General features: G+C 38.7%; 1 protein-coding gene across 3 annotated transcripts; it reads left to right on the top strand.

Moving 5' to 3' along the window:
- Positions 1-231: 231 nt before the first annotated feature.
- DDHD2 (DDHD domain containing 2) lies at positions 232-27,934 on the top strand. 3 transcript variants are annotated; one of them, XM_072635177.1, is made up of 18 exons: positions 232-460; positions 3,239-3,466; positions 6,310-6,500; positions 6,947-7,036; positions 8,131-8,251; positions 12,624-12,713; positions 13,964-14,099; positions 17,708-17,916; positions 18,520-18,587; positions 19,662-19,784; positions 21,100-21,195; positions 21,962-22,090; positions 22,196-22,351; positions 22,976-23,078; positions 23,209-23,385; positions 24,233-24,395; positions 25,138-25,255; positions 25,578-27,934. In XM_072635177.1, exons 2-17 carry the CDS (start codon positions 3,247-3,249, stop codon positions 25,217-25,219), a joined length of 2,154 nt encoding a protein of 717 aa, XP_072491278.1. In that variant the 5' UTR covers positions 232-460; positions 3,239-3,246; the 3' UTR covers positions 25,220-25,255; positions 25,578-27,934. The 3 variants fall into 3 exon arrangements, with proteins under 3 accessions (XP_072491278.1, XP_072491277.1, XP_072491279.1); XM_072635176.1 differs by lacking the exon at positions 232-460 and adding an exon at positions 989-1,217; XM_072635178.1 differs by lacking the exons at positions 232-460; positions 23,209-23,385; positions 24,233-24,395; positions 25,138-25,255; positions 25,578-27,934 and adding an exon at positions 989-1,217 and having other exon boundaries at positions 22,945-23,064.

Here is a 27,934-nt window from a genome sequence, read left to right as displayed (position 1 = left end):
CACAATTAGAGCCTTGTTTGGTAGCTTCCTGCAAATGGGAGCTGTCTAAATTCAAGAAATTCTTATTGAATCAGCTTTACGTTTGCATGTAGTCACTGCTTGCGTGCTGTCTCCCCCGTTAGGTTGTAAGCTCCTTAAAAACAGGGCCTGCCTTTTGCCTTTCTCCAAACCCTGCTTAGACCGGCGTGTGGCACACGGTAGGGCCTTACAGCACGCTTGTCGTTCGAACCGTTGTTTCGTTGGTAGGGAGAACTCCCAGGGAGGGAAACGCCCTGAGCCGGAGCAGTGACACCTGCTCTCGTTAAGAGGCTGGCAGCACGTAGTTACAGGATGGTTACTATGTATCTTTGATAGGACTCCCCCGCCCAGGTCCTGCGGACCGCCGGCCAGCGGCTTCTCCAACCCGCACGGCTCAGGTTTGGAGGCGTCCAAGCCCTGCTTGGGGGCAAGTCTTTCTAAAGTAAGAGAAGGGACAGAGCGGGCGGGCAAATCCTTCAGCTTGGCTTCCCAGTTTGGTAAATGGAAATTGGGGTGGCACGAGCTGCCCCGACTCCCGCCTCCAGAGGGCTAAGGCCTACCTACCCCCCACCCCTCCCCTACGCCGCAGCTCTTCCTCCCACTCACGGACGGTCTGGGCGGGAAGGGCGTCCGGAGATCACCGGGTAACTGTGCCTCGGTTTCCTGCCTGCCCAGTACGGGCCCTACCCCTTAAACCAGGCCCGGCGCCTGAACGATCGATACCGCGCGAGGGACGGCCACAGGGCCAGGGGTGGCCGAGCTGCTCGGGGCCAATGTGGGCCCTCCCGGGATGAGCCCTCAGGGCTTTGGGGAGCCCTGCTCCCGTCCGCCTTCTTCCCTCCCCGGCCTCCTCCCTTCCTTTCTCGTTCCTCTCCACCTCTCCACCCGCCCAGCTCCCCTCTCCTCCCCTCCCCACCACTTCTCCCGCGAGCTCCACCCTCAAATCTCGCGACACGTGCTGCGCGCCCGAGGTCCTCTGCCTCTCTCCCCCTCCCTACTCGAGCCCTCGGCTACTTGGGGCGGGGGAGGGCTCGGAGGGAGAGTGGCTGCGCCCGGGAGCCGGGGCGGGGGCGGGCCCGGGCTCCTCCCGAGAGCGCCGTCCTCCCTTCTCCCCTAGGGTCCCCGCCCTGTCTCGGGGGGAGGGGCCGCGGCACTGACAGACCGGGCCGGCCTAGGCTCGCGACTGAGGCTGAGAGAAGGTGAGAGCCCCGGGGGTGGGGTGGGGGGGTGTCGGGTCGGGCTGCCGCCGGGCTAAGTCGGGGTGAGGGTAGCGAGACGGGAGCGCAGTCCCGATGAGGTGACGCGCAGCCTCCTCCCGGGTGGGCCCGCGGGGCCTGGGGGCTGCCCTGGTGCGGCCCCCGGCCTCCCCTCCCCCCTAACCACCCCCACCCCCGCTCTCTCCCGTGGCTGTCGCGGACGTCGTTGCGGTCCCTGGAGGGGAGGGAGGGATGTGGGTCCTCGGGGCGGAGCCACGAACTAGGCCTGCGGGGGGGGGGGGGGAGAGAAACGAAGGTGACGTCGCCCCCTCCCCTCGGGCCGCGACCCCCGAGGTCAGGCCGGGCCGAGGTCAGCCCAAGCAGGCGGGTGGCGCTGGTGAGGAGGGCAGGGACCTTCGCGGGGGCATCAGGGGCTCCGCCTCCTCTGTTCCCCCCCACTTCCCCATCCTGACCCTGAGGGTCGAGATGCTGCCTTAGTGCCCAGTAGGGAGGCCCAGGACCCGGCTTCAAATTCCGGGCCCCCGGTGCTTCCTAACCCCGCAGCCCGTGGGCAAAGTCCCGGCTCTGCATTGCGGAGATAGCGGTACTTTGCCCAGGAGTGGGGCGCAGATAAGATGCGGCCTTGCGTTTGCCATGCCCTCGGTGATTGATAAAGACAGCGATTACTCTCCGAGGTGAACGGCTGTTAGCAATGATTCCCTTGAGATGGTGGCCCGGCTTTCTAAAATGGTCGCGTCCTGCCGTGGAAAGGAGAGAGGGGGTCCAGAAGGTGCCGCCCCTCGAGGGTCTGGCCCGGCTTGTCTCCGAGCCCTCGTCGGGGGCCGCGGCAGGCGCACGCTTCGGAAGTGGTCCGCCTCTGGGTACACTGGGCCAGTCCGAAATGATATCTTGAAGATGCAGAAAGCTCCCGGCCGGGCTGGCACCCCTGGGCCAGGCTTTCAGGACATGACTTTTGAGGTCCCCTCCAGCTCGGGTTAATTTGCCTGGAGGAAACTCTGGTTTGGCCGCTGGCCAAAACTTAAGCTTTTGGATCGGACTGGAATGAAATTCTGGTGTTAAATATTTTGTTGAAGCCCAGGCTTGACCTTACGTTGCTGAGGGTCCTGACCCCACATAATTCGTGTAACAGATGTTTGTACTTCTACATGTTCATACACCCTTTTTGTTTTTAGACTTCAACTTCATGCCCCCTGGTGGATACCTAATCCGCCGATTCCCCAATTTGATCTCTCCTTTTTACCTCTCTTTTGTATGTTGTCTTTCGCCCTTAATATAATAAGCTCCTTGAGAGCAGAAACTGTTCTTTTTGCTTGAATTTGTATCCCCAGCACTTGACACAATGCTAGGAAATGGTAAATAAGTAAAAATAAATTAATAATTACATAGTAAGAGCTTAATCAAGGTTTGTTGCTTTTTCTTGCCTTTCTGAGGAAGAATAGGGAGTCTAGACAGCTCGGTGGTGCAGTGGACAGAGCACCAGTGCAGGAGTCAGGAGGACCCGAGTTCATATCTCACCTCAGACACTTGACACTCACTAGCTGTGTGACCTTGGGCAAGTCACCTAACCCCAGTTGCCTCATCCTGGGTCATCTCCAGTCATCCTGATGAATATCTGGTCACTGGATTCAGATGGCTCCGGAGGAGAAGTGAGGCTGGTGACGTGTACAGCCCTCTGTCAGTCAAAACAAAGTCAAGTGCAAGTCATGTCATCATTTCTCTGATGGCATGGTCTTCTTCAGCAACCAAAGATGAACGCAAGGGAGTCCAGCTGCAGCCAGTTAATTGGCATACTACAAACAATTTTGTTTAAAGTCAGAAAGAAGCAATTTCTTGTAAGTTGGTTTTTAGTTCTTGGGGCCATGTTAGCTTTTGACCCTATACATTGTGCCTTTGCAGAGATAGTTCCTCTCTACCATAAAATGGCCACATGTGGTACATCACCAATTCTAATAGCAAATGTGAAATTATTTCCCTGAGTTTGTTTTCTTTTACTTCTGTTTTAGAGACCACAATGTCAGCTGTGGGACAGCAACAAGAACAGTTGTCCCAGTCAGATCTTTCCCCATCATCAAATTCATCTAGTTCCTTTGAGATAATAGACATGGATGCTGCCAGTTTGTATGAACCAGTATCTCCTCACTGGTTTTACTGCAAGGTAGTAGATTCCAAAGAGACGTGGATTCCTTTCAACACTGAAGATTCACAGCAGCTGGAAGAGGCTTATGGTTCTGGTAGGCAGAGCATAATGGCTTTTGGTAGATGATAATAATTCATGTTTATGTGACCCTTTTCAATTTAATATCTTAAGATCACAGCATCTCAGAGTTGGAAGAGACTTCAGAGGTCATGTAGTCTTAACTTGTACCTGAACTAGAAGTTCCCCTTACAACATCTCTGAGGAGTTGTCTTCTAGCCTGTTTTTTAAGACCTCCTTTGATAAGGAACTTGGAACATTTTAAAGCAGTCTATTCTAATCTTGGACTGTTCTGATGGCTAGGAAGTTTTTCTTAATATTCAGCCAAAATTTGCCTCTCTGCAAACTTCTTAAACTTATTTTTGCTAGCTTTGTCCCAAATGAAACAGCTTTCATCCCTTTTCTGCACAGAAACCCTTCAAATACTTTAAAACAACCGTCACTGCCTCCTCAAATCATCTTTAGGTTAAACATCTCCACTTTCTTCCACCAATCCTCAAGTGGTGTGGTTTTTACTTTCATTATGCTGGTTATCCTCTCCACATGTTGGAGTTCATCTGTGTCTTTCTTAAAGTGTGGTATCCAGAATAGAGGCCAGTACTCCAGATATGATCTGGCCGGGTCTATTACTTCCCTTCTTTTGAGCAATATTATTCTGTTATTGAAGCATAAAATTATTAGTTTTTTTGGAGACCGTCATATCATATTAACGTACATTGAGATTATGTAATAAATAATATTGAAATTCTTAGACCTTTTGCACCAGAATTGTTTAACCATGCATCTTCCATTTTGTGCTTTTACAGTTGATTTTTTGAGCCTAATTGTGGGACTTTATATTTACCTCTATCAATTTTTATTGTATTAGATCCAGTCCGTCATTTCATCCGCAAAAGAACTTTTAAAGTTTTCAGTCATGTTATTATGTGTTAGCTGTCTTTCCCAGTTTTTGCCATCTGCAGAGTTGATAAAAGTACTCCCTGTATAGCTTTACCTAAGTCACTAATAAAATATTGATCCAAACCAAGAGTGGTTTACAAAACATTTTCCTCATGTCCTGTGTTAATATCCCAGTTTTATAGGAGAGGAAACAGGCCCAGTGAAGTTAGGTACCTTGCCCACAGTCACCTGGGTCATAAGGAACTGAGTTGCATTGTAAACTCAGGTCTTCTGATTTCCCAAGTTTAAAGTTCTCTTCATCTGATTAAACCATAAATAAAATAGAACTTATAATAAATAATACTAACAAATCCTATATTTTTCAAAATAATTTGAGAATGTTACAACATTTTTATGTTAGGCAACTAGATTGTTCAGTAGATAGAGTGTAGTTGAGACCTGAGATTCCATATTGCCTCCGGAGTTTACTAGTTTGTGTGACCCTGAGAAAGTCACTTAACCTCTCTCCTTGTCCTCTTCTGTAATATGGGGATAATAATAGCACCAACCTCACTGGGTTGTCAGGAGGATCCAATGAGATCCTCAGATATGTAAAGTGCTTTGAAAACTTTAAGACATTGTAGAAATGCTATCTGTTATCTTATAAAAGCCACAAGCTTGACATGAGTACCTTCTGGACAACCTAGTTAACAATAAATTATGGCTATCCAGAATTCTTAGGGAATAAATCATTGTCAGTGAAAGGATTTTGAAATTAACACTTCTAAGTACTTAAATGGTTTTTGTTTTAATTTGTTTTTGAGGAGAATCTTTGAAAAATGTTTTTGTGTACTTTTCTGTTTTCCTGAATTGAGTGTGCTGGATTTGTTTTAACTTTTTTTGATAAATAAAGGTCATCATAAAATCCTAAAATTGAAAGAGACTTAGAAGTAGCTGTTAGCGTTACTTACTATGCTACACTGCGATATAATCACTCCCTCAGGGGCTGTTGAGGGAAGAAGCTTTAATTATTTTAAAAATGTAATTCTTATTTTTTGTAGATTATTGCTTCTGTAGATTTTGTTTCCTCTTGTTTTCAGCCATTGATTTTTGCTGCGGTTGTTACTATACCTATATCTCTTAACAGCCGTTTTCCCTCCTTCTAATAGGTTGCTTCTCATTTGTTCTTGGTTTGGAAATAATATAATCAAGCTTAGAACTGAATATAAACAAGAGTAAATAGACTGTGAGGAAGCATTTGAGGGGCTGTGTTAGTAAAGTGTGTGAGGTTTAGGTCACAGGCTTTGTGACATTCATTTTTGTTGGTTGTGCTACGGAAAAGAGAGGCACAACTCTCTTGTTTAAAATTTTTGTTTGCATTATTTGAAAATAATATCTTTTAGAATTTTAGCTAGTTTATTTCTAACCAATTTGTTTTAGTTTATCTTATCTTTGAATATAAGACTCTTATTTATAAGTAGGGATTTCTTTAGTTACTAGAAAACTGGGCTTTCCAGCTTCTGTGCCATTTAAATCAATTTGATTTATCTATCTTTGATTATATCTATAGAATAGGATAATAAATAGAATAGGGTAAAAATGGCCTAGAGTATAATGTCTTATTAAATAGCATAAAAATCATGTACTCACAGCAGTCACAAATTTAATTTGTATATTCAAGCAAAAAATTCAGAACAGAACCCCTTATGCATAGTTATTTTTTAAAAAGACAGATTTTTTGTGGACAGTTTTCCTGTGAACAGAAAAGACCATTCCCTGTTCTTATATGCAGTGTTTGGGTAATAGTTTTTCTGTACCTCATATAACTCAAGTGTGCTTAGAAGGAAATTTGTAAAGTTTTTAGGGACTACTTTATTTAGTATCATCCATACAAGCCGACATTGCCATGGATTTGTAACACCACCCAGAATTTAATGTAGAGTTATATTGTCTTTTTTTCTGTTCTTAAATGTGTTTCCATTCTCCCCATGTTCCTATTAGGTAAAGATTGTAATGGAAGGGTTGTTCCCACTGATGGGGGCCGATATGATGTACATTTGGGAGAGAGGATGCGGTATGCTGTGTACTGGGATGAGCTAGCATCAGAAGTGAGACGCTGTACCTGGTTTTACAAAGGAGACAAAGACAATAAATATGTTCCTTATTCAGAGAGCTTCAGTCAGCAGTTAGAGGTAACTAAACCATTTCACACATAGCAACCATTTTCTTTAGCTTTTGTCTTCCTTTACTCCTTTTTTTAATATCTTGGCATCCTAAGTTGTCTGATTTTGTATCAACTCCAAAGATCATGGTGTAGTACCAAAATCATAGATCCTTAGCATTCCTTTCTTTTTAAGTTAAATGAAAGAAATTTTTTTTTTGTTTTTAAAAGACTTTAGAAAATGTTCTACATTTTTCTTATTATATGGTCATTCTTAATGTTTGTTGTAGTTAATACTATAGAACAGATTCTTTATGTCTGTTTTCCTCCCTTGTTCTGTAGAACTCGGGAATTACATTATCTTGAAATTAAAGGTGCTTAGTAAATTATACTCTACTCTAGCAAGATTCTTGTGCCTAAGTTGTTTTTACTTGAAATGCTATTGGAAGACTCTTATGAAATATCTTTTCTTCTAAGGAAACCTACATGCTTGCTGTAACTCTGGATGAATGGAAAAAGAAACTTGAATCCCCAAATAGAGAAATCATTATATTACACAATCCAAAGGTAATCAAAGACTTCCTCTGATATGATGAAAATTTGAATTGACTTAGTAAGGAGAATGCAGTTTTCTTGCTTGTTTTTTCTCTCAGGATTCAGGATTCTTTAGTAATTTTTTTTAATCAAGAATATACATTTTCTTAAGAATTTGATTAAGATTATTTTTCTCCACCTCTCTTGTGATAAAGGAAATACTTTACAGAGAGATGTGCTGGAGTGAATTAGGAAGCCACTATGTACAAAGTACTACAAAATTCTGTATGGGTATGCCTTCCACATGTTGGAAGCCAATATGAGTAACGTATCTTTTAGATTAATGCAGGAGTGTGACAGTTGTATCTTAACTATTTTAGTTATAAGCCTGTCACTCCTTTAGCCAAAATAAAGGAATGAATTTCTGCTTGTTTGACTCATTTCATTAATGTGGAAACACATTACTTACTACTGGCAAATGAATTAAGTAGAGCATGTATCTCTTATGGTATCCACCAAGGCCCAGGTAAGTATCCTTATTCATACCTCCAGTACTTTCCCCTGCCTCTGCCTCTGCTTTTTTCAGATCTATATCTCATCTGCTTACAGCCAGGTTTTCCCTGCCCTGATGACAATTAACTAACTTGATAAACTAATTGTACCAATTTGCTAAAGGCAGAAGATTAAAGAGATTCTTAGAGCCCTCTTTATCAGTTTCTGGACTATTGTGGACATCTTAATGGGGTTTTTCTGGAGATAATTGCTTATTCTTTGGTTTGTAGTATTAACTTATATAAATTAAAATAATAAAATCACATAATACTGATGAAGTTGGTGTAAAATTACTAGCGTCAAGTGGAAGAATATGATGTTTAATCATAATAATATTTATTATTGTAATAGTTCAAGAATATTACAGAAAATAACTCTTCTCTGTTGAAAACATCCTGACCAGTTTGCACAGTGCAGAATCTCAAAGTACAATAGTTACTTGTCAATTCTTGTTTCTAATTTGGAAGTATACATTTATGACGTGTTAGAAATTATGGTTTCCTCCTTTGTTAGAGGTCTACAGAGGGATGACTTCAATATAGACTTTTCTCATTGCTTTGATATTTTTGTTTAAGCTGATGGTCCATTACCACCCAGTGGCAGGATCTGATGAATGGGGATCTATACCTACTGAACAAGGACGCCCCAGAACAGTGAAGAGAGGAGTTGAGAACATCTCTGTTGATATTCCTTGTGGTAATTTTTGCTAAATATGTCCTTTTTATCTCTCCCAAAACAGTATATCTATGTATCCATTTTCTAAATTGTGACTTTTACATGTAGGCTTAGATTTCCTTGGTGTTCAAGTTAAAGTTTTAAAAAATAGCCATTAGGCATATGGATTTATTCTGATGAAAGATCAGGATTTGCTTTTATTTTTTTTCTCAACCTAAATACCCAGTAAGATCAGTGTTTCCATGTACTAAATAAAAGAAGAGAATATATTGCAAATGTAGTTGTGGATTTTTACCACTTATGTATGACTTTTTTCTCCTTCACTGTGTACAAAAAAATTTAACATTTCTTTTCAGAGTTATTCACAGCTTGTCTGTGTTTCTTTTACTGGCTTTTCTGTTTTTCTCTCTTTTGAATTAAAAAATGATTTAGGGGCCTTTTTCTTACTTTCTCCCAACAATTTGAAAGAAAAAATATTTTTGTGTCAAATATGCATAATCAAGCAAAACAAATCCACAGATTGGCGTGTCTGAAGATGCACATTTCATCTTTCACATTGAGTTCAGCACCTCACTTAGGAGGTAGGATAGAATGTTTAATCACTGACCCTCTGGAATTATGGCTGGTTATTGCATTGATTGCCTTTAGTTGCTTATCTTTTCTGTGTTGTTTTTCTTGCATAGATTGTTTTCTGGGTTCGTCTCACTTTACTCTATCAGTTCATACAAGTCTTTTGGTGGTGCCCTCAACAGTCATAGGAAAGTTAGGAAGGGACAATACTTATGAATGATAATGAGTTCAGTTTTGGACAAATTGACTTTCAGTTGTCTTTAGCAATCCAGTTTGAGATATCTGTTAGGAAGTTTGAGATAAGTAGTTCTGAGAATCATCAACATAGATACGATATTATCATTAATTGAATAGTATTGAGAAGAACAAGAGAAGTGGGCTCAGGTCAAACCTCAGGAATACCCATGACCATTGTTTATGACTTGATTTAAATCTAGCTATGGGGACTAAGAAGGATTGGTCAGACAGGTAGGAGGAGAACCAAGAAAAGAGCAGTGTTACAAAAACCTAGAGAGAAGAGAATGTCAAGGAGAGGAGGATGCCCAACAGTGTCAAGGTTGCAGAGGAGAAGAATTTTTAAAAGTCCATCATTAGATTTAGCAATTAAGAGATCATTGGTATCTCTGGAGAGAACAATTTCTGTTGAAGGATGGGGCCAGAAGCCACATTGCAGAGTTAAGAGAGAGGAAAGGAAGTGGCAACAGCTAGCAGGGATGAATGGTTAAAGTGAGGGTTTTTGAGGAGTGGGGAGATGTGATCATGTTTGTAGGCAAGAGAAGTACCCAGTAGACAGAGATTAAAGATTAGCGAGAAAGAAATGATAGGAGATTAAAGACCAGTGGTAGGTGGGGCAGTCCTCCGAAGAAGATGGAATACAATGGGATCACTTATGCATGTGGAGGGATTTGTCAAGGAAAAGGGCCACCTCTTTATGTGATGCAGGGTTGAAGAAAGAGATAATGGCAGAAGGCATGTAAGTAATGTGAGATAAAGAGGAAAGAGAAAGAGCTCTTGGTGAATGGCCTCGTTTTTTGTTCAGTGGGAAAAAAATAGCAAAAACTTTAGTGACTTTTTGGCCATAGTTCCAAATTGGTTTCCAGATTGACTAGAGCAGTTTATTTGTTGTTTGTATTATCTTGTCTTGTATTGTCATGTATTGTCTTGTATTATCATGTATAAGTCTTGTATTATCATGTTTATTTTCCCACATCCCTTCTGACAGTTGTAATTTTCACCAATCTGATGGGTTGGGTGTGAGGTGGAAGCTCAAAGTCATTTCTCCAATTATTAGTGATATGGAGCATTTTTTCATATGTGTATTGATAGCTTGGGTATCTTCCTTTGAAAACTTCCTTGTTATATTCTTTGACCATTTGTCTGTTTGGGAATGGCTCGTCTTTGTATATATTTGAATCAGTTCTGTATATAATTTGGATATAAAACCTTTAGTAGAGAAACTTATTGGAAAATTTTTTTCCAGTTAACTATTTCCCTTCCAATTGTAATTGTGCAAAAAACTTTTCAATATTATGGCAATAAAAAATGTCCATTTTCAGTTGTTAGAGGACTTATGGGAAAATGGGCACTTTGATGCACTGTTGGAAGAGCTATAAATTAGTCCAAACCAGTTGGGAACTGTGCCAAAAGTTACTAAATCAACACTGTGGTAAATTGTTCATATCCTTTTTTGTGGCAGCTAGGTGGTGCAGTAGATAGAAGGCTGAGTCTGGAGTCTAGAAGATTTCTTCCTTAGTTCAAATCTGGCCTCAGACACTTCCTAGCTGTGTGATCCTGGACAAGTCACTTAACCCTGTTTGCCTCAGTTCCCCATCTGTCAAATAATCTGGAGAAGGAAATGGTAAACCATTCCAGTATCTTTTCCAAGAAAATGCCAAACAGGGTCACAGAGTGTTGGAAGCAACTGAAAAATAACTAAACAACAAAATCTTTTGATTCAGAAATACCACTATTAGGCCAATATACCCCAAAGAGATCAAAGACAGAAGGAAAGGATCATATGTATAAAAAAATTTATCTCACTTCTTTATTGTAGCAAAGAACTGGAAGCTGAGGGAATGTGCAGTGCTTGGGGAATGGCTAGACAGATCATGGTATATGACTAATGGAATATATTGTGCCATAACACGTGACAAAAGGGACAAATTTCAGAGAAACCTAGGAAGACTTGTATAAACTGATGCAGAGTGAAGTGAGTTGGACCCGTCAAGAACAGTTTAAACAATAGCAACAATGCTGTAAAAGCAAACAGCTTGGAAAGGCTTAGGAACCCTGATCAGTGCAGTGACCAGCCGTAGTGCCAGAGGACTAATGATGAAGGGTGTTCCCAACTCTTGGCAGGGTGCTAAGGGACTCAGGTTGCAGAAGAAGTACGTTTTTGGACATAACCAAGTGTTAACGTTTGTTTTGTTAACTCTTCATATATGTTACAAAGGTTTTGGTTTTCTTTCTTCTTACTTTGGGAAAGAGTAATGGAGAGGGAGAGGAGAGTAAGGACTGGTTTACCAAAAAGAAAAGAAAAGAAAGAAGGCGGAGGCAGGCATAGAACAGAAGGCAGGCCAGAAGGAATCATAGACAAACTTGACAGCTTTAAATGTAAGTCATGGAAATTTTTGTGTACTTAAAAAGAAGATCAAGTTGTACATGACAAAGATACACAGTTTTATGTAAAAAATGCCCACATATCTTCTGAGTTCATCTTTCTTGCTGTTTGGCCACAACCTGTTCCCCTTGCAGTAGTTACTTTTTCTTGTTTCTAGTTTGTAATATGATGTGACTTTTAATATCTAAATCATTTATCCACTTGGAATTTATCTTGACACCACACACAAACAGATGTATGTATCTGTATATATCTGTGTGTGTATATATATGTATATATGTATATATATATATATTGGTCTAAACCCAATTTCTGTTAGACTGCTTTTCTCATTTTCCTAGCTTTTTTTGGTCAGATAGTGAGTCCTTGCCCCCCCATATTTGGAATCTTTGGGTTTATTGAACACTATGCTTCTTTCACCTGCTTTTATTTACTAAGAATGTTTCTTCTTTACTATATTTTTAAAAGAGCTAATTAGTCATATATAATAATAATATCTTACATTTACATGGTGCTTTTTAGGTTTACAAAATTCTTTCTTCCCAGTTGTCCTCATTTTATTTGAGAGACACAGGTAAATGATTTACTCAATGTCATACTTCTTGTTAAGCATCACAGCCAGGATTTGACACTGGGTCACTTGGTTTCCAAGTTCACCTGTCTTTCTATAACTGTACAGAATTAACATTGAAACTAACTAACAGCCTTATTTCCAGGAAGTGACTTTTCATACTACGTGTTTGGTATGTTTCTGATGATGCTTAATCTAGAGGGCTATTGACTACGTGAAAGCAATTTTTAGAATGACTGATAAATGTTTGTGGTTGGTTTCTTATTTCACAACATACTTAAACTGGATATTAAGGCTCTTTCTTCTAACTTTAGAATTGGCATAAATATATTATAAAGTGATATCCTTTTGGATAAAATCCTGGTAATGGACTTTTACTGAAACTGCTGAGAATTTGAATGCTGAACAGATGGATAAGTTTATCAGAAAAGATTTTCACAGATTTCTTCTAAGAACAGTTAATTAGAAACAAAGTCAAATAATTCTTTTGGGCTAAGTTCTGAGATAGAGCTTTGTTTTAGCATAATTCCATGTAATATTTATTATTTGTTATCTTGCCCATTTAAATGAAAATATTACCAGTTTTCATAATCGGTTAGTCATGTAATCTGGTCTTTTGATTTAATTTCTAGGAGAACCCTTACAAATAGATCATCTGGTTTTTGTGGTCCATGGAATTGGACCAGCTTGTGACCTTCGATTCAGAAGCATTGTACAGTGTGGTAAGTTTGCAAAATATGTATTTGATTGGATTTCCTAAATAGTGTTCAGAAGATATGCCTGTAGGCTATGACAGTAACCTTGGTGGTATAATCAGATTTGGAAGAGTTAAAGAAGACTGCTGAACAGCCAAGCTTCTTAACTTAGAAGTAAAATGCTATTGAATCTCTAAGGATAACACATGGATAATAGATAATCTCTTAATTAGTACATGATGCGTGGCCAAATCCTAAATACTTACAGAAATGTGTTTTCTTTTTCTGAAACACCATATATGTCAAGAGGATGGTAAAGGTTGCTAATAGTCAAGGTGAAAAAGAAAAGCCTTAATGACACTCTTTGTAGGGTTACATTCAGCTAACCGACTTTGTTTTTTAAAAGTAGGGGGTTTTTTTTGAAAGAAAGTAAAAATATCTAATTAGGCAATCAACATTCAAACCAACCGCCTCAAGCAGCGTGGCCATGAGCTGGAATTGTCTTGTGGAAGATAGATTTGATGTGACAAGTATTCCCCAACAGTTATGTTATTTTTCACTGAAAATGTTTTTAAAGAAAATTTTTGATAACTTAAATTTTTACATCACCTACATTTCCTATGGCATCCCTCTCAAAGAACTATCTCTTTGTAATAAAGGCTTAAAAAAAAGGAAAAAGAAAAAAAAAAGTCCTATAAAACCAAGATACTGAAAAATCTGACATTAATATGTAGTATTCCACAGCCATACTCCCCAACATCTGCAAGGAAGTCAGGGGTGAGGGGTGGGGAGTAGTATTTTTTCATACCTGGCCTTTTTTTTGGTGGGGCAAGCTTCATGATTATTGTTTTGATGATTTTATTGTTGCTGTTTTTATCCTTTTAAGTTGTGGCACTGTGTATATTTATTCCCCTGATTCTGCTTACTCAGAATGATAAGTGTGATTGTAAGCAAATAGAAAATGTTAAAACATTTGATAATATAGCCTACTGACAACTAACCATGAACTTTTTGTGAGAAGTTTCCTATGATAGAACAGAAATAAGTTTGAAACCAACATTTTTAATGAAATGATTTGTATGTTATGATGATTATTTAAATTCATAAATTCTCCTTCATCCTTAACTTTCTCCTTTGTCCCTCCCTGTTGCCGCCCTTCCATGCTAAGGGAAGTTAGTAAACTGCTGTGAAGATAAGATGTCTTAAAGTCAAAAAAGTATTAAAAGAAGATATAGTTAGATAAATTATTGATTCACAATGAAGTTTTTTCCTCCCAGTTAATGATTTCCGTGGCGTTTCCTTGAACCTGCTACAGACACACTTTAAGAAAGCTCAAGAACAGCAACAGATTGGCCGGGTAGAGTTTCTTCCTGTCAACTGGCATAGCCCTTTGCATTCTACTGGCGTTGATGTGTGAGTAAAATCTTAAACCTTTGAGATAGTTTGCTTTGATTATGTACTTATTGAAGCTTTGTCGTAGGGCTTGCTTCTATTCATTGAAGTTTCTAGGAATATTTCTGGCATCAGTGGAAGTCCATTGTGGCTCTCTTAGACTACTAAGAAATCTAAACTCCTGTGTTTCTTTTTTTTTTTTAAATTAATTAATTTTTAGTTTTCAACATTCACTTCCATAAGATTTTAAGTTCTAAATTTTCTCCCCCTTCCTCCCCAAGATGGTGTGCAATCTAATATAGTCTCTACATATACATTCATATTAAACATATTTTCATATTAGTCATGTTGTCAAGAAGAATTAAAATCAGTGAGAGGAACCATGAGAAAGAAGAAACCAACAAAAAAAGAGCAAATGGTATGCTTCAATCTGCATTCATATTCCTTAGTTCTTTTTCTGGTTGTAGACAGCATTTTCCATCGTGAGCCTTTTGGAGTTGTCTTTGATCCTTGCTGAGAAGAGCTAAATCTGTCTAAGTTAGCCATCACACTATGTTGCTGTTATTGTGTATAATGTTCTCCTGGTTTTGCTCACTTCACTCAGCATTGGTTCATAAAAATCTTTCCTGGTTTTTCCAAAGTCTGCTTGCTCATCATTTCTTTTTTTTTTCTTCCAAATTTATTAATTTGTCTTCAGTTTTCAACAATCACTTCCATAAGTTCCAAATTTTCTTTCCCTCCCTCCTCAAGACAGCATGCAATCTACATGTAAATTCCTATTAAATGCATTTTCACGTTAGTCATCTTGCATAGAAGAATTGAAACAAATGGGAGAAACCGTGAGGAAAACAACACATAACAAGAAAATCGTCTGCTTCATTCTGTGTTCTGACTCCACAGTTCTTTCTCTGGATGTGGATGGCATTTTGCATTGAGTCCTTTGGAAATGTTTTAGGTCCTTGCATTGCTGAGAAGAGCTAAGTCTGTCAAGATCAGTCTTCGCATACCGTGACTATTACTGTGTACAATGTTCTCCTGTCTCTGCTCAGTTCACTCAGCATCGATTCATATAAGCCTTTCCAGGTTTTTCTGAAGTCCACCTGTTTGTCATTTCTTATAGCACGGTAGTATTCCATTACATTCATATATCACAACTGGTTTAGCCATTCCCTAATTGATAGGCATCCCTTCAGTTTCCAGTTCTTGGCCACCATAAAAAGAGCTGCCATAAATATTTTGGTACATGTGGGTCCTTTTCCCATTTTTATGATCTTTTTGGGATATAGATATTTCTGGGTCAAAGGATATGCACAGTTTGATACTCCTTTGGGTATAGTTCCAAATTGCTCTCCAGAATGGTTGGATCCATTCACAACTCCACCAGCAATTCTTTAGTGTTCCAGTTTTCCCACATCTTCTGTAACATTTGTCATTTTCCTGTTTTGTCGTTTTGTCCTGTTAGCCTGAACTGATAGGTGTGACATGGTACCCCAGAGTTGTTTTGATTTGCATCTCTCTAATCACTAGTGATTTACAGCATTTTGTCATATGACTATAGACAGCTTTGATTTCTTTATCTGAAAACTGCCTGTTTATATTCTTTAAACACTTATCAGTTGGGGAATTACTTGTATTCTTATAAATTTGACTCAGTTCTCTATGTATTTTAGAATTGAGGGCTTTTATCAGAGACAATGTAAAAATTGTTTCTCAGTTTTCTTCTTCTCTTCTAATCTTGGTTGCATTGACTTTGCTAAAGCTTTTCAACTTAATGTAATCAAAATTAACCATTTTGCATTTCATAATGTTCTCTATCTCTTGTCTGTTCTCTGTAAATCTGACAGGTATACTATTCCTTGCTCTCCTAATTTGCTTATAGATCAGCTTTTATATCTAAATCATGTTCCTGTTTTGACTTTCTCTTGGTAGATGGTGTAAGATGTTGGTTGATGCATAGTTTCTGCCATACTTCTTTTTTTTACTAAGAAGTAGTGAATTCTTATCCCAGAAGTTGAAGTCTTTGGGTTTATCAAACAGTAGATTACTATAGTCATTGACTAGTGTGTCTTGTGTATCAAGCCTATTGCACTTCTCTGCCACTCTATTTCTTAGCCAGTACCAAGTAGTTTTGATGATTGCTGCTAAATTTATAATACCATTTAAGATCTGGTATGGCTAGGCCACCTTCCCTTGTATTTCTTTTCATTAATTCCCTTGATATTCTGGACCTTTTGTTTTTCCAGATGAATTTTATTATTTTTTCTAGCTCTATAAAATAAGTTTTTGGTAGTATGATTGGTATGGCACTTTAATTTAGGTAGAATTGTCATTTTTATTATATTAGCTCAGCCTCCTACTGCTGATATTTTTCCAGTTATTTAGATCTGACTTTATTTGTGTGAAAAGTATTTTGTAAATGTGTTCATACAGTTCCTGGGTTTGTCTTGGCAGGTAGACACCGTGTTTCTTTCTTTAGGGTAAAATGATTAAATTCTGAACCACCTTCCAGATTAAACAAAATTCTTATTGGATAAAAGAGGTAGTTATTGTACCATCTTGGAACATTTTTGATCGTATCATCACTACACATCCCTGCAGCTGCATTGGCTCCTCAACAACATTCCTAAACAAGACTTCCCTCCCATAGCACATATAGCTTTTCTATTTACCTTCATTTCCATACATTTTAGTAATATATGTTCAGCTTTTAAGGAAGGTAAGAAATTCCCAACCTTGAAAGAAGTAACACTAGAGCTGTCATTGACAATTTGACAGCCAAGGCTTTTCTAGTTAGAAACTGGACATTTTTAGTGCCCTTTGGTAAGGTATAATACCAGAGAAGTTAGGTAGGGTAAGGCCATCTGTTGTGGACTGTGAGAAGAAGGAAGTCTTTTACAAGAGTAGCAGTGAATACACCAGACCACCAAGATGTTATTTCCCCCTGCCCCAAAGTGTGAAGAGAAGAAAAGGCATTGTTTTTTCATCCTTGCCCTGGGTGAAAATTAGCCTTCCCAATTCTATGTTTTTTTCAGTCCTTCATAGCTATTATTTTTGTATGTGCTAATTACTGTGATGATGCTTTTTCTGGATAGGTAACTCATGTTCTTTCTTAAGTGAACTGGAGTCAGGGGCTACTTCACTTCAATGTTGATCACTCTCTAAAATGGACTTTTCCTAGATGGGAAGTTGAGACTGACTGATATCTGTGTCTTGGCTACTCCCTGGCTCTTCTCTTCCCATGAGTAGCCTTCTCTTTGCTCTTGGCTCTTCCAGCCACTCCTTGCTTTCAGAGCATAGCTCCTAGAGCTACCTCTAGGATAGATGCTAGCTCCTTCTTGATGAGCCCCAGCTGTTTCTTTTGTTGACTGACAGAACTTTGAAACCTTGCTCAAGGAAGACACTTTCTTTTTCTTTCCTCTTCCCTACCTACCTTCCCTGTCTCCCAAAAAATTACTGGATACTAAAACTTGATAGATAGATGACTTTCTGAGACACGGGAAATGGCATGCCTTTAGACAAATCCGTTTCAGCTTTAAGTACTCAAAAGGATTTCTTTCTGGAAGATAACATGGAATTGGCTATAGCACTTTTATTTGGGTCTCCAGGTAAAATCTCTTTCCTATTTTCAGAGATCTGAGGAGAATTACTCTGCCCAGCATCAACCGCCTGCGGCACTTCACCAACGACACGATCCTGGATGTCTTCTTTTACAATAGCCCCACCTACTGTCAGACTATCGTGGACACAGTTGCTTCTGAAATGAACCGAATATACAAACTCTTTCTGCAGAGGAACCCTAATTTCAAAGGGGGCGTATCCATAGCTGGTCATAGTTTAGGTAATATAACAGTAAAGGCTCGCATTTATATGTTCACAGGATTTCTTATATGCATTGTCTCATTTTATCCTCGCAACCCTGTAAGATAAGTTGTACAAGTATTAAGAACAATTTACAGATGAGAAAAATTAGTCCATAAACATTCATTAAGTGCCTGCTATGTGCCAGACACTGTGCCAAGTGCTGGGGGTACAAAGAAAAGACAGTCCCTACCCTTGAGCTCACAATGTAATGGCAACAACTGTGGACAGACAAGCTACAGATGACATTGATTGGAAACTGAGGCTTAACATGGATAAATGACTAGTCAAAGTCACTGAGCTAGTAAGACCACAGACTGAAGCCTAGGGCTTTGATCCCAACCCTAATACCATTTTCCACACCACTGTGTTGCCTCCCACTCCTTTGGGTCCATATCAGGTTTTGTAATTTGAAGGCCTCTGCGAAGTATTTGGAGTTGGTGTTGGAATAGAGGGGGAAGGATTTTTCAGACTTATTTACAGAGGGCTGTTATCTTGTTTTTGTCTTTGGGAAAAATAACAAACTAGGAAGTGTTACTACTAGTTGGATTTTTTTCTGCTTTCTTCCCTTTTATTTTTACAGGATCACTTATATTGTTTGATCTCCTAACAAATCAGAAAGATCCTTTGGAGGATGATGACAGTGAAAAGGTAAATTACTTCTTTAGTAGTACAGTTAGTAATAAACTTTAGCATTTACAGTCTGGTTTCTGAATTGAAGTCAGTCTGATTGAGTTTAAGTGCATTTCAGTTTCAGTAAACATTATAAATAGAGGATTTATTGTATCTTGTGTGCTTTGGTGGCAGAGGTGTTTACAATGTGTAGTAGAATTATTAAGTAACTAAACATGGGTTTTGGTTTGATGTAAATGGATGGGCTTATTAACCAGTTGTAAGATTGTAGGGTTGTAGAAGGGAATTTAGATGTCATCTAGTATTCATTCCCCATAGTTTACATATGAGGAAACCAAGTATTGGGTAAAGGCATTATTTATAAGTTAGTTCATATTTAAATGCACTGGGAAAGCTTCCTGTTTTTTAAAAAAAATACTGCTACAAGTTCTTTTGTTCTTGCCATCCATCTGGTACCTTAACATAGATTATGTTGTGTTGTATTAGTTATTTTTAATGTTTCCCCAAACTAAACCATAAACTCTATGAAGACACAGCAGTTACTGTGTTTTTTTTGTTTTCCCAGAAACTAGTGCATTGTAAGTGCTTAATAAGTGTTTGTTAGTAATGATAAATTATTTCAAAAGTAGAATATTACATTACAATTTGTATCTTATGTAAATCTAGATTTTCAGATTTGTTTTGTTCATATTAAGGTACCTGAATCTGATAGGTCTCCTTATGATATTAATAAAATTATATTAACAAATGATATTTTATTACTAACAAATAAAGTATCATTAAAATGATTTTTAATAACAATATAAATATCAGTAAGAACTTTGTAATTTAATTAAAATGTGATGTCTTTATATTTAAAAATAATTTACTACATTTTGTTTTTAATACAATAGACATTTGTCAGTAAAGACAAAAACAATATTCCCCTCCATCTCTCCCCACCCCACCCTAAGAGAGTATATTCCCTGAAAGGTTGGTTTACTAGTTAAGTGAAAGAGGATGTTTTCTTTACTTTTGATAGTATGGAAGTAACTAGTATTTGACTACAGTTTTACTGTCTCTCAGCTATTTACTTTACTCTATAATTTTCAGGTTGCTTCAAGGGTTGTCTTGGATCAGGGAGATATACTGGATCTAGAAGAAGATTTGAAGAAACTTCAGCTCTCTGAATTCTGTAGTCTCTTTAAGAAGGAGAAAATAGATAAAGCAGCTCTGGTAAAATATACTGACAAAGTAGTTTTTATTATCTTGTGTTGTATTACCTCAGTATTTTTTTTACTTGTCAGTAAAAGTAATTAAGTAATCCTTATTGAATGTCTGCCGTATGTTTGGCTGAGTACAGAATATAGTACTTGCCTTTAGAAACTTTGTCATATCATCTTTATTATCTTTCAGGATATGTACAGTGCTGTATAGTTTAATGTTGTTATGATTCCTAGTCCATGGAATTTTAAAGTCTAAAGCAGACTACACATATGTAGGCAAAAAAGGACATGCCCAACTTTATTGTTTTAAAGAAGTACTGTGACAGCAAAAATCAGTCTAGTAAATGATTGACTCTTGAATAACAAAAGGTTTTTAGTATTCTAGTATTAATTTTTAAGAACTGATCATTTTATGTGCTTAAGTATTTCAAAAGACCCACAATTTCATCATTTTAGATATTCCTTTCCAGCATAGATTGTATCCCCTCAGTGGTTTGAGGAAAGAGTCTTAATGAGATGCTGTGGGCCAAAAAAAGTTATCATCTAGTGGCCAATCTTCTGCTGACAAATGTTTTCAGTTAGGTTAGTTCTTGGAAGACAGATACTCAGCCTATGAATAGGCCCCTTACTTGAATCTTAACTTAATAGGATTTGGCAGAGTTCGTACAATTCTGGCATAACCTCCAAGAATTCAGAGTTATTTCTCTGTACTTGTGGAGGATCAAAAGAGAGCTCAAGTGTAAATTATACGTATGTATGTCTGTGAGTTTTTCTTCCTAACGTTTTTGTTCTTTTCATTTTAAGCAGTGGGCTGCTAAAATGTTTTTCATAAATGTTGTCATGTCCTTTTTTAGCAGATATTTCTGATAATAATACTTTGTTAAAGCAAAATTTATGTTATATTTAGAATGTTATTTTGCTGCTTGTTTTTATGGATAGTAATTAGTCAAGAATATGACAATCCAGCCTTTACTTAGGGAGTGAAGGTGGAAATCAGAATGTATTTTCTCTACTTTGTAGCATCACTGAGTGTCCTGCTGCTGCTGCCTCCGCAAGAACAGGGCATATCTTCTATAGCAAAGTAGTTTTATTCGTATGATTTTACACTGACATCTTAGAATTTTAAAATCTTTTTTATATTTCTTTTGTATCCTTTTAAATGAAACTGTGATATTGGGGAGCTAAAGCAGTGCAAAAATGTAGATATAAAATAGAAGCAGAAATCTTAAGACATGTAGGAGGCCTGGCTCTGTTTTCTTCAGGAGACCCAATATTTGTCTTGTCATATTTACCTAGAAGTAAGGCATTTGATTCTCTGTGCCTAGGCTTTCTGTACAGACAGAGATCTTCAGGAAATGGGAATTCCTTTGGGACCAAGAAAGAAGATACTAAACTATTTTAAGAATGGGGAAAGCACACAGGTAATAAACTTATATTGGGCTCAAATTCTTTCTCTTATTTGGTGATGTATCTCTGTTAGGTTGTCAGATCTTTCTGCCTGGAAGCAGAGAGTGGGAGAGTATTCACACAGAGTGGGCGGTTAGGGATGTGATATTTTGGTTCTTGACTCTATATAGTCTTGTACCCCATCCACGTCTACTAAACCTGTTAAAGTTCCCAGAATTCTAACCTTCCTTGACCTTCTGCCAGTCATAGATTTCTTCAGCTGTTGAATGTTTCCAATCCCTCAGAAATTGGTTTAATTCAGTCTTTCGGTTTTTTTATTTGGCTTTACTTTCTTGTTCCTTGTTTGTTTTTTTATTTCTCATGCCAATGAAGTATTTAAGTAGTTCAGAGAATTTCCTGGTTAGTATATACTTCTCCTTTATCTACTTTTCTCCTTTATCTATTTTCTGTTCCATTTCTTTATCTATTTTTCTTTATCTGTTTTCCTTAGCTAGTTGGCTAATGTTTTACCAACTCTTGCCCAGTTGGCTGTTCGAATTTGCACAACACTTTGGAGTGTGTTTAGAGGTATTATAGCATTACTGTAAGTCTGCTGTTGACCTATTTTGTTTTCTAAGTTTCTTTTCTCTCTTTTTGGCTTTACTGGCCACCATTTCAATGATAGTTTACTTCTTGCTCCAGTGCCTTTTAAAAGTTGAGAGTAAGTTGTTTAACCTTTTGGCTGATTCTCTTGCCAGGCATCTCTAAAGAATTTGAATTTTTTTGTTTTAAATTTCTCAGAGTATTAACAAACAGAATCAGCAATTGGCTTTGGCAGGGAATTTACCCGTACTTTCAGAACAGTTCAAGGACTGCAATAGTACTGATGGTGCTGGAAATGATGAATATTTGGATATTAGCATTGGACAGGTAACAACAGACTTCATTTTGGGGGCACATTTTGAACAATAGGTGTTCTAGAGACAAAGACATACTTTGTGAATGGCATTTTCCCTCCTCTTTTCACTTCCCCAGGCTTCTGTGAAATACCCTAGGCTAATTTATAAACCAGACATTTTTTTTGCCTTTGGATCTCCTATTGGAATGTTCCTTACTGTCCGAGGACTGAAAAGAATTGATCCCAACTACAAACTTCCAACATGCAAAGGTTTCTTCAATATTTATCACCCTGTAAGTATCATGTGGTTATGTCTTTACTTCAGTGAATGATGTGTCACTTTAGAGGCACCTGCTGTGTCGCGGGTACTCAGAATAGAGAGACTACAATCTCTCTGCCCTCATGGAGCTTACATTCCATTGAAAGAGTCAGCATGTATATGCAGAATACATCCACGGTAATTTGAAGTAAGGGGAGAGAAAGGAAAGCAGGTATCATTCATAGTAAGGTGGCACTTCAACTGAGTTTTAAAGGGAACAAGGGATTTTAAGAGATGGCGGTGGAGAGAACATGAATTCCAAGTAAGGAGACAGGAGATAGATTGTCATGTGGGTGCAACAGCAAGAAAGCTAGTTTATCTAAGCAGTGGAGTATGTGAATAGGGTGTAAATACATAATAAGTTTGAAATGGTAAGTTGGAACCTGGTTGTGACTCTTCTAGTAGAGGCAATTAGAAAACAGTGTGTTAGCCTATTTGGTCAGTGTGATTCTTTCCTACGTTATTCTGCTGAAATTACTGGCCTGGAAAAGACTTAATTTCTCTTTTTTTTTAACCTTTCTGTAGTGAGCTTGTGACTGCTTGTCTCTTCTTGTCTTTCTCTGGCAGAAGTAAGTCTAGCTATTGCTTTTCTATGCAGTTTGACCCTGTGGCATATAGGATTGAGCCAATGGTGGTTCCAGGATTGGAATTTGAGCCTATGCTGATTCCGCATCATAAAGGCAGGAAAAGGATGCATTTGGGTAAGGCTGAATTAAGAATCAGGCGGGTCTGGTTTAGACCATGACAATGGCCATGGTTTCTGGCCTGTTCTCTTTAGCTTTGTGCTGAATACTCAACTCCTTAAAATTCCATTATCAATGTATGTTTTAGAACTGAGAGAAGGCTTGACCCGGATGAGCATGGACTTAAAGAACAATGTGCTGAGTTCCCTACGAATGGCCTGGAAGTCTTTTACAAGAGCTCCATACCCAGCCCTTCAGGCTACAGAAGCAGCTGCTGCAGATGATACTGAGCCTGAGCCTGAAGCAATTCCAGAGAAGCCCAGTGGTTGGTGGAGCTGTCTAAATGGTTTCTGCTTTAGACTGGGGAATCTTTCTGTTATCCATGGCCTTGAGCTGTTTTCTTCACTCCTGTTTGGTGGCTTCTGTAAGACCTTGATGGCCACAAGTTATAGAAACAGTATGTGGTACCGAAGTCCAGGAAATAATAAGCATGCTGTAGTGAATAAAATTCCAGCTGTTTTTTTTTTGCCCGGGGAGTCTCAGGGAGAGACTCTTGAAAGCATTTGTTTCTCCTTCAAAGGAGAGTTTCTTTGGGACTCATTAGATAGTTTTTTCTGCCTCTTTTCCTGTGGTTTGTGTTACCCTCTAGTTCCATAGGCTGAATCTAGGATAGTGTAGGTATTTGTCTACTCCTTGTTAAGCCCTTTAGCTTTAGTCTTTCCTTTCTCACTGAGATTTGGCAGTGTTCAGATGTATTTTGTGAACTAGGAAGTCCACTCAAAAATAGAGCCAGTGAAATGGCTTAAGTAGAAAGAATACCAGTGCTTTAAATCCGGGCTCAACAGATTATGGCCCATGTGCCAAAGGCCTATCACCTGGTTTTGTGTGGTCCACAAGCTTTTTTACGTTTTATTAAATGAACATTAAAAAAACCCAGCAACCCAACATTCTTAGCTTGTGAGCCATAGAAAAGCAGGCAGTAGGCTGTAGGTTGGTGACTCCTGATTTAAACAAAAACCAGTGGGACTGGAGAAGAAGCCTTAAGAGAGGGATTGAGAAAAGGAAACTGAGAGGAAGCTATTCCTCTGTATGGGGAATAGTAAAAAGGAAGTTTAGAATAAGAAAAGAAAGATAAAAATGTGAATGTTCTTACCTTGGTTCCTGGTATCTAGATGTTCAAGCAGGAGACTCACCTGTGGCAGATAAAGAAGCCGTTGCTTCTATCAATGTTGGAATGCTGAATGGGGGCCAACGCATTGATTATGTATTACAGGAGAAACCTATTGAAAGCTTTAATGAATATTTATTCGCACTGCAAAGCCATCTCTGTTATTGGTAAGCGAGGGGCTTTCTTGCCCTTGTTTGCATAGTTTATTGTCTAGACAATAAAAAAAAAGGGTTTCCTAGGCAATATGAGTTAAATGCAGAAGAACCGGATAGTGGATACTTACATGACTGAACTGACTTTTCCTTATTCAGGCTAGGTTATAGGATAGTATTGTCTAGTTAATGGTTATTACTTTTTAAAATTATATTTCTTTTCATTTGTAATGTATTCGTTTAACATAGGATTAATGATACCAAAGTCATAGGTTCAGTTCCCTGAATTGATAATTTAGCCTCACTCTCTTATAAATGTGTGCTCTTTGATACGAGGAAGACTAGTGAGGGTATGGATGAACTAAAGAAAATCCATCACTATTATGGATTGATGAATATGTAGTGGTTGCTTCTAGACAAAGCTTCAAGAGGACAAGGATTATACCGTATTGAAACCTTTTAATGTCCCAGTACGGTACTCTGCACATGCCAAGTGTGGAAGAAATGTTTAGTATAACTATTATTAAAAATGCAGCTTCATTAAATCAGTTTAAAAGGTATTTTGTCTAGCTCGATTAGAAAAATGTTGTTTAAAAGTCACCATTTAAGACATCAGATACAAAATAAGAATTCTTTTGCAAGAGATGGCAGCCTGAACCATGACATGTCCAGGTACATTAATTCTCTAGGAACTAAGGTCTGACATTTTTTATGAATTATCCTTAATAGTGTTGATTATCATTGCTTATCTCTATAGGGAATCTGAGGATACAGTTTTATTGGTCCTTAAAGAAATCTACCAAACCCAGGGAATCTTCTTGGATCAGCCTACTCAGTGAAAAATACCACCTCTACCTTATTTGTGGCTGCTTAACGTAAGTTTTCGGTTGTTTCCTAGTTCTTTATATAAGAAACTTCAGAGTATTAAGTAGTTACAAGCATAATCTGCTGCCACCTCCATCACCAAGCTCTAGGCTTAGATCAGAAACAATTTGCATATTGTGTTAGTGATTTTGTTGCAATATCGTCTTGACTTGGGATCTCATAGTTTACAACACTTTGAAACCAGTAAAGAAACTCGTGGTGATATAAACTTTTCACATTCATAACTAGAAAATCTCAATCAGCTAATGGTTTGCACCTTGTTTCTGCTAATTACCTCTATGCAGTGACCTCTCTTTTTCTTCTCTTCTTTAGATGAACACTGAGGATTGCTTCTATAAAAAACTCACCTTTTCTGTTGTCACTGCCACCTTCCTGAACACGGCCTGAACACGGCCTGCCCTGTCCCTTGCCTGCCATGGGGAGGGAAAATCAACTTCCTCTGGAAGTGTTGTGTATACTTTTATCACTGGTGTCATATGAAAATTATTATTCTTTCACCGTAGCCAGTGGTAAGGGCATCTTCAGTTCTCAGTATCTTCTCTCTGTGATGACAGTATGTAGGCTGCAAAATAGACCTCTTCATATTGGGTTTGAGTAAGTAGAGAACTTCCTCTTGAACTGTTTGGAAAAATCCCTTCTTGTTTGTGACTTCCACCTAACAGCTGGATGTGTAGATACTAAGTGTAGATACTAAGAGATAGCACCCAGTTCTGGGTAGTAATGAGATAACCCTTATTGTGGCCAAAGCTCCACCAGGGAAAGGGTCTTCTGAACTAGTGTTAAATTGGGTACTTAAGTCCAAAGATGTCAGATACCTTAGAACAGTAGTTTCAGACTCAAATAGAAAAGAATCTCCCTGCCACCCATTTTGACTTAGAAAATCACAAATTAACATTCTGTTGTATTTTTATTTATTCTGTTAAATGTTTCCCAATTACATGCTGATCTGGTTCAGGCCTCATTCTGGTTTTCTGCAGGCCTGTTTGATACCTCCGTCTTAGAAACTTCCTTTCCATAGTATGCCTCACGCTGGGAAGCTCAGGATACAGTTTGATGGTCGTTTAATGTAATATCCCTGATAGTACTAGATGATGTAATATAGAGGGTGAGGTTAAAAAAGCCTAAATAACTTCCTTTCTTTGGGAATGCACAAACACACTGCAACCAATGAGCTCTGTTAGGCTATATGTACTAAAAATAAAACAGGAAGTGCTGCTAACTGAACCATTTCAGTGAAACGGAACCTTTGTAAAATCTCTTGCCAAACCCATTTGGGTGAGGGTGGCATTGTTCGTCCTCTACAGGCAGGGTAAGGATGCTATTTGTAAACTGCCCCTTTGTTCTGTCTCCACTGTCCTGAGAGCTTATTAATGAGAAGAGCTCTTGGCTGGGCATATTGACTGAGCAGGTGCTTTGGGGAAGCATTCATGTAACTTATCCTGGATAGTAGGGCCCCCAGGGGCTAAAATGATAGCCATGGCAGTCTATATACGCTGCCAGTTGAGCCTGGAATGCCCTGGCATTTGTGTAAAGGCAAGTGAATTTATATGATAGGACCATTGCCAGTGAGTCACTCTTTTTTTAGGGTACCTGCATAGTTGGCAAGGCTTGGGTATTACTACCTACCCTGTGGCAGAGTAAAAAAGTCTTTACTCCTTTGAAGACTGTCACACTCCATTTCTCAAGCACTGGAAGCAGAAAAGCTTCATTTGAAAATTTATTGTATCACTGTACTAAGGCTAGAATCATCTCACAATATATCATCAGGGTGGCAGTGGCCTTTACAGAGAAATGCTAGGAGTTGAGAAAGCCCCCTGACAAAAGGTTCATTGTGTTCATCTCACTGAATGAAGGGAGCAAGACAGAACCTGGCATTTTCTTGTTGTCCTGATTGCAAGCAAATACTGACCAAGGAACTTAGAAATTTGTTACATGGGATGTTGTCTATTATACTTATTATGTACAATGTGATGAGTTTGGACTAAATGTCAGCAAAGGCCGCAGGAAGCATCTGAGCTGTGTATTGAACAACTGCTGCCTCTGATGCGGGCTGTGCTCCTGGTGCAGAGAAGCAGGTCACAGTTGATGAACCAAAGGACAAGAAATGTTGATCCCTTCTAACCAAAGATGGAAAAGGTATAAATAGGGTAGCTGGGATATAACCACTCTCTGTACTAAAAGTGGGGAGTATTAGTGAAGAGGAATGGTTGTTTGCAAGAGCTTTTGTCCTTTGTCATACCCACCTATGATGTATCATGGTATGTATGTATGGTGTGTATCTGTTGGATGTCATTAGCCTTTGACTTAACTTTTCATTTGTATATTATTTGCACTACTTAAAATTCATCATGTGCAATCTCTTGACCAACCCTGAAAAGCTTATTTAGTCTGTTCTAAACTCCTCCCCAGTGTGGTGACAGTTTGCACATATTCCTGGCAATAGAATTAGCACTGTCCATTTTAGCAAAAGCAACTGTTTGTAGCATGGAATAACTAACAGTCCTTATTGGCTTTTCAATTTGGGGCACTTTTGAAATGTTTGTTTTTTATAATGTGAACCTATATAAAATTCTTCATTGAATTCTGAAATAAAACCTTACTCACAGATCCAGATGCTTATTTTACCAGGTTTAATCTGCTTTTCAATAAAGAAAGCTACATTCTGTTTA

Source organism: Notamacropus eugenii, chromosome 1 (genome assembly GCF_028372415.1).
Source record: "Notamacropus eugenii isolate mMacEug1 chromosome 1, mMacEug1.pri_v2, whole genome shotgun sequence".
NCBI classification, from domain to species: domain Eukaryota; kingdom Metazoa; phylum Chordata; class Mammalia; order Diprotodontia; family Macropodidae; genus Notamacropus; species Notamacropus eugenii.
The sequence above is the reverse complement of the archived record's forward strand: the minus strand, read 5'-3'. Positions and strand labels throughout refer to the sequence as shown.